Source organism: Scylla paramamosain, chromosome 24 (assembly GCF_035594125.1).
Source record: "Scylla paramamosain isolate STU-SP2022 chromosome 24, ASM3559412v1, whole genome shotgun sequence".
Lineage (NCBI taxonomy): Eukaryota > Metazoa > Arthropoda > Malacostraca > Decapoda > Portunidae > Scylla > Scylla paramamosain.
In genome coordinates, this window is record NC_087174.1 from 10,013,807 (window position 1) to 10,025,827 (window position 12,021).

Consider the following 12,021-nt stretch of genomic DNA (forward strand, 5'->3'; position numbering starts at 1 on the left):
TTGAGAGTGTGTAGGAAGCAGGCCGCCCTCTAGCCTCTTCTCTTCCCGGTGCTTCTCTTTCCGTGTTATCAGTGAGTTACATAACGCTGTGGCTCCGTGACGCTCAGGCGGTGATGGTGGTGGTGGTGGTGACGAGCTGACGATGGTGGTGACGGGAGAAGAGAGACAGAGATGGAGAGAGAGAAAAAAAAATAAAGGTAAGACTTAATTTTGATATAATGTTATATTGCTCGTTAATTTATTTTGTTATTATGGCGACTTTGATGCGCTAATTAGTATTTGTTAATAAGGCAATTACCGCTTCCTGATAATGAGTGCCTTGACATTAATTGATAGTCGAGATTGTGAATTGGTAATGAATAGGATACAGCAAGCCACAGCACGTCGGCCATCCTGTGATTTGATTGTCATGTAGTTCACAGCCCATATTGTTAGAAGTCATACGTATCGTAATTCTTCCGGTGTGCATGTAGCAGTTTTACACGCAGTCCAGCCTTTGATATCATTGTTATGTTGTTCACAGGCCGTGGTCGTATTGTTAGGATAGTTATTCTTTAGAGGTCCGTCCCCCCCGTTCCCTCTCCTATTCCCCCTCCAGCAAGCTGGTGGGAGGAGGGGAGGAGCGGTGGGGGCTGGGAATTGTGGGTTTGGGGGGAGAAAAGATATTTATATTTACGGCATGGCCAGTGTGTCCTGTAGTACAAGTAAGTTTCGTTATTGTGATATGGACTTGTTAGGAAGATTAACTGTTACCGTATCAAATAACTGCTCGTGATCATAATTAGTCCTCATGTAGCAGCTTTACACGCAGTCCGGCCTTTGGTATCATTGTTATGTAGTTTATAGCTCATGGTCGCATTGCTAGTACAGTCATAGGTGTCAAATATCTATTCGTAATTCCGCCAGTCTTCTTGCAGTAGTTTTACACGCAATTCAGCCTTTGGCATAACTGTCATGTAACTCGTAGCCCCTAGTCGTGTTGTTAGAATAGATATGTGTATGAAATAACTGATGATAATTTATCAGTCTTCATGAATCAGTTTACACGTAGTCCAGCCTTTGATATCATTGTTATGTAGTTCACAGGCCGTGGTCGTGATGTTAGAATAGTCGTATGCATCAAATATCAATTCGTAATTTCACCAGTCGTCATGTAGCAGTTTTATGTTACCTAATTAAATCGCACGGCTCAATACTCCTCGTGCTGGTGTTGTACAGAAGTGACGGTTTAACCAGAATGATGCTGAAAGGTCCTGGATTCTCAGTTTCACCGGGTATAAATAATTCGTCAGGATAAACAGCGGCAGGGAAGCTCGTGAAAATAGAATACAATGCTTGTACCGCCTCGCTCACGGGATTCCTGTTGTTGCTTGGTCTTGTTTCTCTATTTATTATTAGTTTATTTACTATTTGCTGCCTGGCGCTACCCAGGATGAGTCTCGCGGCTTTTGAAATGTTAACTCTGATGCTTAGCTCATGAGCTGGTTTGTTCGTAGCTTGTTTATAGTTTGCCTTTAACTCTAGTTTACTTCACTTTAATTGCTGCTCGTGCACAAACCTAACTTTCTGAAGGCCTTATGAGTTAATAGACTTTATGGTTCTCTCTCTCTCTCTCTCTCTCTCTCTCTCTCTCTCCCTGAAAATGGTGAGGGTGATAGTGGTGGTTGTGGTGGTGGTGGTGGTGGTGATGATGATGATGATGATGACGACGACGATATCTTCTTCCCTTGTGCATGAAAACAAGTAAATAAATATATAGCCTCTATTTTCCTGCCGGCCAGTGGACACTCACCCAGACTTGCCTCGACTCTCAACCCACACCACACCGGCTCCACATCTGCTGGCACCCTCTCGCCTCATTGTCATATTAAGTTTTTTACACGCCCTTAACACCTTGACGTTAAGGCAGCGAAGAGGCGCGCTCTAAACACTACGGCTTGAGTCTCTTTTGTATTTCCCTTTGTATTTCCCTCGTCCGTGAAAAAAAGTGAAATGTTTACAACGGTAAATACTGTTATTGACGCACTAATAATACGAACTAAAAAAAAAAAAAAATGACAGACGCAGAATCTCTCTCTTTTAAGTGAATAATATATCTACATTATCAGATAAAACACTTGAAATTGAAAATTTGTTCACTATTTTCAAGGCTCGGACCTGGAAAAAATACAACAAATTTTGTTATTAAAAAAATTCTTTGGATATTGTAGAACTTTTAAGTATGAACAGTAGAAGAAAGGGACTGGTATAAAAAGTTTGTCAATGTTTTTTTTTTTTAATTTATTTATTTTTTATAAAATTAAGGTTACAGCCACTGTTGCGATTAGTGGCGGAAGTCAGAGTGGGCAGTCTCTCTTCACGCTCTGTGTTTCGGGTGTTAATGGAAAGGTGACTGATGAGTCTTACTTAGCGAGTAATGCAGGGGAGTGTCTGATGAAATGCATTTACTATGGTACTGAGACAGGATGCGAGACAGTAAGCGTTTAGATACCCACTGTTTGGGTTTTGGTAGTTTAGTTAGTATTGCATATATTTTTCTCTTCATATGGAGTTTTTACGGTTGTTGTATTAATGAAGTGCCCCTGAGCATCCGTGTGTGTTTTGTCTTTATTCCCACTTATTTTCGCCCTTATTTAGAGTATGATCCCCCCATTCCCCTGTTTTATTTGGCTTTTATACGGGTTTCAACGCCTTTATGGGCCTCGTTTATATTTTAGAGCCTGTGTGTGTGTGTGTGTGTGTGTGTGTGTGTGTGTGTGTGTGTATGCCGGTTTCATTTAGTGCTTCATCCATTTATCCGCGTTTATAGTGGCCGGGAATGTGTGTGTGTGTGTGTGTGTGTGTTGCCCTCTTTCTATTTGTTTGGTGAGGAGGAGAATCACCTAGTATTTATATATATTTCTCTCTCTTTCTCTCTCTCTCTCTCTCTCTCTCTCTCTCTCTCTCTCTCTCTCTCTCTCTCTCTCTCATTGGCCAGGCGGGATCTCTTTATATCTGTTTTTATACACTCATCGAGGTCACGCCAAAACATTTGTGCTTTTTCTGACCCATATGTTACCTCCCTCTTCCACCCTCTCTCTCTCTCTCTCTCTCTCTCTCTCTCTCTCTCTCTCTCTCTCTCTCTCTCTCTCTCTCTCTCTCTCTCTCTCTCTCTCTCTCTCTCAGGCCACGAAATTCTCCACACTAATCCTTGGCCACCGCTGCCCCGACTCCCAATCAAGTAGACACATCCCGCCTCTCCCAATCGGCGGTCCTGAGGGGGGCGAAACCATCTGCATCTTTATGGCCAGGGGCGCCGAGTCCATTTCCTGGGTCGCTTTTGCGGTGGTGTAGGTAAGGATAGTCATGCGCCCTTCCCTGCCCCTTCCCTGCCCCTTCCCTGCCCTCTTTTGCGTTATGCCTCAAATGTTGGGTGCTTCTGGCTTGTGGGGAAGGGGTCAGGGTATGGTATGGTATGGTGAGGGTGGAGTGGATGTGTGTGTGTGTGTGTGTGTGTGTGTGTGTGTGTGAGGGGATGAGGGCGAGGGAAGGGAGGGGAATGTGGAGAGAGGGGTGAGTGTGTGTGTGTGTGTGTGTGTGTGTGTGTGTGTGAGGGGATGAGGGCGAGGGAAGGGAGGGGAATGTGGAGAGAGGGGTGAGTGTGTGTGTGTGGTTTTGGTGGTGGTGGTTCTTGTGGTTTATGTTTCGTGTTTAGTTTTCTGTGTTTTTTTTGTTTAGTTTAGAGTTTAGTTGATGTTTTTTTTTTATTATCAATTTTTGCTGCTGTTTGGGTAAGTTTGTTCTTTTCTTTTTTTTTTTCTAGGGCTTTCTTTTTTTTCGTTCTTTTTATTATTTTTTTGTTGTTGCTGTATTTTTGTTTTTATTCTGTTTATATATTCCGCTTTCACAGTTTTTTTTTGTTTTTGGTGTATGATTTTATTACTAGTTAGTTTTTATTTACATCTTTTTCTTTCTCTTATCTCTTTCTCTTCCTCATCTTTATCTTTCTCTCATCTGTCTTTGTCTCATCTCTGTTCTTTCTTTCTCTCTTTTTTCTCATCATATTTTCCTTTTCTTTTTTCTTCTTTCCTTTTTTTCTTCCTTTCTTTCTTGTGCCTCAAAGAAATGAATTAGGAAACACCGAAAGGAACGAAATCTCTCTCTCTCTCTCTCTCTCTCTCTCTCTCTCTCTCTCTCTCTCTCTCTCTCTCTCTCTCTCTCTCTCTCTCTCTCTCTCTCTCTTACGCAAACTTTCATTCCTATCTAACAACCTCATGTAAGCACTAATCAGAAAACAAAGAATAAAAGATAGAAAAGAAATATCAATCCATCTCTTTTCCTTTTTTATAACCTCTCACAAACCTCAGAATATTCCCTTTTTTTATTTCTCTTTCGGCTCTGTCTCCCTTCAACTGTGTAACTCCCACAAATACCACTTCCCTTGCATAATTCTACCATTTAATTAGCATTCACGGTTTTTTTATTCGTCCTTCTCCTCTACCTATTTTTTTTTTCCTCCTTCAGTGTTACGACCAATGTATTTTCTTTTTTACCTTGGTCGAATTTACACGTATATAGAGGGATTTGAGGGAGGGAGGGAGTGACAGGTTTCTCTCTCTCTCTCTCTCTCTCTCTCTCTCTCTCTCTCTCTCTCTCTCTCTCTCTCTCTCTCTCTTGTACCAAACCGCTTGTGTTTTGGTTCAGATCTCTCTGTGAAGATTCTTAGAGAGAGAGAGAGAGAGAGAGAGAGAGAGAGAGAGAGAGAGAGAGAGAGAGAGAGAGAGAGAGAGAGAGAGCGTGCGGTTAAAAAAGGAATGGATTCATATACACTAGCTACATCCATCCATCCATCCATACGTACATGCATCCATCCATCCATCCATCCATCCATCCATCCATCCATCCATGCACATATTCATGCTTACATCCATTCAGCAATACATATAAACATTGCATTCATACACATATAGAGACAGACAGACAGACAAACGCACCGACAAACTAAAAGACAAACAGATGGACAAATAAACAGATAGAAAGGCAGACAGACAGACAGACAGGTTGACATAAACAGGTACTAAAAAAAATATCTGTAGCTAATTAAACATTGTATTTGGGTCACAGGTGAGAACCCTGAAGAACAATACTAAATATATATATATATATATATATCATAACATTCAGTTTACAGTGAAATGAACACGCTACCATGAAGAAAGGAGAATAATGAATAAATAATGATAAAAAAAACATGAAAGTAGAGAGGAAAATCAAACTGATAGGCAAAACTTTTGATAAATAAAGTTACACGTAAAAAAATAAAACTAAAAAAATAAAAAAGGAAACAAATAGTCAGACATACAGTGAGAGTTATGTACAGGAAGAGAAAATGTTGAAATTGCTGCTGTATTTTGTATTTTTGGACCTCGCATGATATTCTTATAAAACTATACACAAAATACATGAAAAATAACTAACCTGTGCTGAATACGAGGGCTGTACTTGAGCTTCTGTTGCTTGTTTTGTTTATTTATTCATTTATTCATTCACTTATTTATTATTTATTCATTCGTCTATTTATTCATTTTATTCTCGCCCTTTGCATTTCTGGTCCAGGGGTGTCAGAATGAGGCGCTGGTAGGCGCTTCTGTTTGTTTACAGTGGTAGTTTCCGAGTGTTCACTTAGATTTTTCGTTCACAATGGTACTTTTTGAGTGTTTGCAACGGTACTTTGTGTTTACAATGGTCCTTTCTGAGTGTTTACAGTGATCCTTTTCGAATATCCTTTTTACAGTGGTACTTTGCGTTTACACTGGTATTTTTAGAACATTTTATAGTGGTCGAATTGTTTACTGTGGTGTTTTTCGAGTGTTTACGGTTGTACTTTGTTTGCAATGGTACTTTGTTTACAATGGTACTTTCTGTTTAAAGCGGTACTCTTGATGAATTTACAGTGGTACTATTCAAGTGTTTACAGTGCCACGTCATGTACAGTAATCACTAACCTACACCAGTCACTTCCACTGTGTGTACAATTACAGTGGTACACAACGCTACCATTGGACTACTGGTACCGGAACCTCTATCATTACAGTGGTACCATTGCAGTATTTACAGTGGCGCACTAGTTTATATACAAATGTACAGTGGTGCTCTACAATCTGTCTTGCTTTTTACAGTGATTTGGAAGCTACTTATTCTTAGTTTGTTCACAGTGAAATGAATTACGGTGGTGCTAACGGCGATTTTTCGTCATAAAGCTACAGGATCTATTATTATTACTATTATTATTATTATTATTATTATTATTATTATTATTATTATTATTATTATTATTATTATTACTATTGTCGTTTCAGTCGAGGCAGTAGTAGAGGGAAAATTATTGTCTTTTCTTGGGTGATAAATGAGTGAGTGAATAAATGAATGAGTGAATGACAGTACAAAAATAATATTTATGTGATGGGTGTTAGGTAGGAGAGAGAGAGAGAGAGAGAGAGAGAGAGAGAGAGAGAGAGAGAGAGAGAGAGAGAGAGAGAGAGAGAGAGAGAGAGAGAGAGAGAGAGAGAGAGAGAAAGAAAGTTTTGGCAGTAATAATAAACAGAAGCACTTTAACTCAATAAGTGTGAAGTGTTGGACATGTAACAGAGACAAATGTGTTTCTACCTGTTTCCCCTCCCGCCACATTTTTCCTCTCCTTTCCCCTCAACTATTCCCTCTTTTCCCTACACTTTTCCTCTTTTTTTAGTGGCTCCTCTTCATTTAACTTCCTTTTTTAGCTTTTCCTCGTCTTTTCCTACTTAATCACACTTCCCGATCTTCTTTTGTTACTTTTGTTAACGTTTCTCCTCTTTTCTTTAGTTTCCCATTTTTTCCTTATGTTTTACGTTCCTCATCGTTCCCTATCTACTCATATTTCCTTATCTTTTCCTTCATCTATTTACTTTGCTATCTTTCCCTCATCTTTCCTCACATTTGTTTTTCCTGTTATATTCTTCCTTAATTCCCCTTCTCGTTTTTCCGTTTCTCCATGACGCTTTCTTTTTATTCATTCTCTTAGTCACTTACTTTGACAAATTTTCCCCTCTCCTCCCACACCATTTTTCCTCTCATGGTTTTCCTCAACTCTCTCTCCATTTCCCGGGCTCTATTTCCTCAGTATCACTTCACAAGCCAAGTATCCTCAACATCCACACATCATGCCAAACCTTCCTGTCCTGTCCTAACATCCTCAACCTCGCTAACCAATCCGGGAAGGACGAAGGATAGATTTAGTTTGAGTTTATCCTCTTGTTTTCCTCATCTTCTTTCTCCATTCTCTCTCTTCAGGATTTCTTATTAACATTCACATAATTTGCCAAGTCTTACTCTCACCCTCACTAAGCAATCTGAGAGGGAGGTGTAATAGACTTTCACTTGTCTTATCCTTCTCCTTCTATTAGTTATTTTATCCAATGCTTCCTTTCTTCATCTTTCCCCAACCTCTCAACATTCACACATCCTGCCATCCCAACATTATCAACCTTACTAAGCAATCTGATAAGGACGTAAAATAGACTTTGATTAAATTCTTCCGCTTAAATAACTAGCTTATCCTAACATTCACACACTTTATCAGTCGTTACAAACCATCCCAGCATCGCAAACCTCACTAAGCAATCTGAGAGGGACGTAGAATGGACTTAGTTTTAGTTATCTTATCCTCCTGAGACACAGTTGGCTTAGTCCTGGTAATCTTGTCGTGGTTGGCGCAGCTGATCCAGGGAAAGGTTTTATGAGCTGCGAAGTTGTCTGGCTGCTGAACGACCTGCAGCAACCTCTCCTCCTCGCGCTTCTTGGCCTTGGCGATGCGTCTCTCCAGGCAGATCTCCACGTCCTCGTTCGCCATCAGGTTCACGAGTCGCACCTCCTCCAAAGTCGGGTGCGAGTCTCCCAGGCCGACACTCAGCTTCTCCTCCGCCTCCTCTAGCAGCTTTACCCCCTCGCGGAATTCCTTGAAGTAAATCTTAGCCTTGCCCAGCTTGTAGAGGAACAGGCCATACACAGGGTTGTCTACCCCGTAGTAGAACCTGGAGGAGGAGGGTAAATTGAGGGATTAGGTTAGGTTAGGTTAAGTTACAGTGAGGTCATATGGCGTCAGTTAGGATAAGTTAGGTTAGGTTAGGTTACACTTAGGTTAAGTTAGGTTAGGTCAAGTTATAGTGAGGTCATATGGCGTCAGTTAGGTTAGGTTAGGTTAGGTTACAGTGAGGTTAGGCTAGGTTAGGTTACAGTGAGGTCATACGGCGTCAGTTAGGTTTATAAGAAATGAAATTCGCCATCTTTATGCCGCTAGCTGTTTCCCTGAAGGAGAAGGAAAATTAAAAAAAGGAAGAGAATTAAAAGGGAGGATAAAGATAAAAAAAAGGAGGCCGATGATAGGAGGATAAAAACAAAGAAGATAAAAGGAAGAAGAGGATAAGAGGAGAAGGATGGAGAAGTTTAGATGGAGGAGGAGGAAAAAAAAGTAAGATGAAAGGAGAATTAAATAAAGGGGGATAAAATACAAATAAAAAGAGGAGTGTGACGATGGAAACGAATATATTATAAAGTTAAAGATAATAAAAGGAAAAGAAAAATAAGGAAGAAAACATAGAAGAAGAAGAGAATAACAAAGGATAAGAATGAAAGTAAGGGAGAATAAAAATGTAAACAGAAAAAAAACAGGATAAGAGAGGGAGAGAGGACGATTGGGAAGAGCGTAGAGAGAGAGGTGGAGGGTGAGAGGAAATGGGAGGGAATGGAGAGCGGATGGGAGGGGGAGAGGGAGAGGAAATGAGGGGGAAGGGAGGGGCAAGGGAGGGAGGGAACAACAAACATAAATCAGCTGGAATTGAGCATGGGATGTATCGAAATTTATGCGGAAGGATGCGATGAAAGAGAGAGAGAGAGAGAGAGAGAGAGAGAGAGAGAGAGAGAGAGAGAGAGAGAGAGAGAGAGAGAGAGAGAGAGAGAGAGAGAGAGAAATATTGAAAGCATATATCAAAAGGTTTGCCATGGAAACTTAGGATGAAAAATTGACATGAAGAAGAAAACAAGAACGAGGAGGAGGAGGAGCAGGAGGAGAAGGAGAAGAGATGAAGGAATAGGAAGGAACCTGTCATCTTTCACTCTCACTTTTCACCTTTTCCTCTCACTTGTAACCCATCCCAGTCTAACTTACTCTCTTTTCCCTCTCACATACCATATTTCCCTCTCACCTATCCTCTTTTCCTCTTATTTTTACTCTTTCACTCTTGCTTCTCTTTTTCTCTCATTTCTCTTCCCCTCTCACTTATAACCCATCCCAATCTAAACTCCTTCTTCCCTCATATACCCATTTTCCCCATCACTTGTTCCCTTTTTCCGTCACCTTTCCCGTCCTTTCTCTCACCTTTACCCCTTTCCCTGTCCTATTCCAACTTATCCTGTTGTCCCTCTCTCATACATCCATTTACCTATCACCTATTCCTTATTCCTTTATACTGCATCCTCTTTCTGTCACTTCCTTACTTCTCCTGTCCCTTCTGTATCTCTTCCCCCTCTTAACAACCCTTCTCTCCCTCCCGCTCCACCCCGCCCCTGTTCCACGCCCCGCCACGGCTGCCTAACTGGAACATGAAGTCAGCAGCTTGTCATTTCGAAACCTAATTATTGAGAACCATAATGAGAACCGGTGTGCATAACGTCCGTGTCCGCCTGTCGCCAGCCTCCGCTCTTTTTATTATCCAGTTAATGCCAGCGAAACACAAGCTTCAAATTAAATTATGGCGAATTTCATTACTAATTAGTAGCATGACGGACGGCTACAAAGTAATTATTTTTCATTGTTTTGTTGCTCGCTCGTGATGGTCATTGGGTGTGTAGGTCTGTGTGTGTGTGCGTGTGTGTGTATATACGAGTATATATGTAAGTATGTACACATCTATCCATCTTTCTATCTATTTATCTATCTGTCTTTCTATCTATCTATCTATCTATCTATCTACCTACCTATCTATCTATCTATCTGTCTGTCTGCCTGTCTGTCTATCTGTGCCTATTTTCCCGCCACTCTTTACTTACCCTCTTTATCCACGGACTTCATGTCCCAAACTGTCCCAGAGTATCCCAAACCTTCCTTCTTTACAAGCCTCTCACCCCGTCACTTCTTGCCGTCTTATCCTCTCACCTCATGCCGTCCTGGTTCTCCTCCCCGTACTTCAAGGCGAGGCTCCAGCACCCGTGGAACATAGCCCCGTTGAAGGCGAAGTCAAGGGTCCTCACTCGCCAGGCGTTCATGTGGGAGAAGAGACCGGCTTGCCTCTCTATCATATCAAGGCAGTCCTCCATTACTGTTTCACTGGGTTAAGGAAAGGTGGTGGTGGTGGTGGTGGTGGTGGTGGTAGGTGTTGTGTGGAATGTATGTTTTTTTTGGGGTGTGGTGTTGAGGTGTGTGTTGTGTGTTTTTGGGTAGTCATGTTTGTGTGTGTGTGTTTTTTTTAAATTTTGTGAGTGCTATAAAGTTTGCGTTTATGAATGAAAGTATGTGTTTTTTTTATGTGGTATGGAAGATTGTATTAGGAGAAAAGTAGAAATGGAATGAGAGAGTAGGTCTTCTGCGTGTGTGTGTGTAAAAAACAAGGACTACAAAGCAGGTATAAAAAACAAGGATTACAGAGCATTAAAGATGGAGTGAGCTGGCGTTGTGTGTGTGTGTGTGTTTGTATATACATGAGTGCGCACCAAAGGATACCCGGATCTTCCTCCGTCATGTTCCTCAGCTTCTCCCTGGTGAAGGCAACCGTGTCCCAGTACTGCTTCCAGCGCGCCTCACTCACCTCACGCTCACACAGGCTGCACCGCGCCTCCCCGGACTCCCCTTCATCATCCTCATCTTCCCTTGCCTCCTCATCCTCCACCTCCTCTTCCTTCTTCCTTCCCCTCTCCTTCTGCAACGATGTCCTTTTCTCCTCGACTCCGTTCTGCTCCAGTGCCTGCTTCTCCTTCTCAGTCTCCTTCTTCTCTTCCTTTTCCTTCCCATTCATCATCGCCTCCTGCTGCTGCTCCTGCTGTTTCTTCCGGAGCGCCTCCTCGATGGGTGCGTCTATATCTGGCAGGCTGACAGGCGCCAAACACATCGAATTTTCTGTAGGGTAAAGTAGGATGTGTGTCGTGTGTCTTAAGTATCATCACCTTTGTATGGTGGTATGTTTTCTTTATTCCTGTACAATCTTCAATATTTCTTCTCCATCCTATACAGTCACCTGCACTTATCCTTCTTAGACTCAAGTGTCACCCTTCTTCAGCGTCACTACTGCCAACACCATCTCTTACCTGTATCATGTTATCTATACTCCATTACAATCTCCTATACTTCTCCTTAGATTCACGCAGCATCCTTCCTTCTCCATCGTTCTTCATTCTATACTTCTCTTCCTTAGACTCGCGCAGCATCCCTCTCAGTCCTTCTCCAGCATCATTATTGCCAACACTCCATCCCGTGCCTATATCATGTCGTCTATACTCATACAAACTCTTATACTTCTTCCTGTACAGACTCACGTAGCATCCTTCCTCTCCAACCTCACCAACACTCACCACACACAATGGAGTTCTCGAAGCGTCGTTTCTCCTTGTTGTTGCACGTCTTACACTCGCAGAAGAAGAACCACTTTCTATACAGGTCCTGACGGCGCGCTGCTACAGTTTTCACGGGGTCCAGGTAGCAGATGAAACACTGCAGGGACAGCAAGGGAGAGGTGATATGGGAGAGGTGATGGTATGGGAGACGGGAGGAAAGAGAATGCTGAGCGTCAGGAAGAAAGGGAGATGGAAAGGGAGACGTTGTTGGGAGAGGGAGGGTAAAAATTGGAGAAATGTTGGAGAGGAGTGGAAAAGAAGAGAGGGAAGACATCCTTCATCGTAGCTCATAACACAACACGCATCATAAAAGAGAGGGAAGAAGAGCAGACGAGATGTGCTAATTAAGATGTGTGTGTGTGTGTGTGTGTGTGTGTGTGTGTGTGTACGTAGTCAGGTGTC

The 12,021-nt window shown here is 41.9% G+C and overlaps 1 protein-coding gene across 1 annotated transcript in view; it reads right to left on the bottom strand.

The window, feature by feature from the left end:
* Positions 1–6,472: 6,472 nt before the first annotated feature.
* The window catches only part of LOC135112725 (uncharacterized), a 46,849-nt gene continuing 41,300 nt past the window's right edge, over positions 6,473–12,021 (bottom strand). The window contains exons 6-9 of the mRNA XM_064027484.1: positions 11,578–11,716; positions 10,733–11,125; positions 10,169–10,331; positions 6,473–8,048 (exon numbers count right to left, since the gene is read on the bottom strand). Coding sequence (XP_063883554.1) covers positions 7,631–8,048; positions 10,169–10,331; positions 10,733–11,125; positions 11,578–11,716 — 1,113 coding nt within the window. The 3' untranslated portion in view covers positions 6,473–7,630. The remainder of the gene's footprint in view (positions 8,049–10,168; positions 10,332–10,732; positions 11,126–11,577; positions 11,717–12,021) is intronic.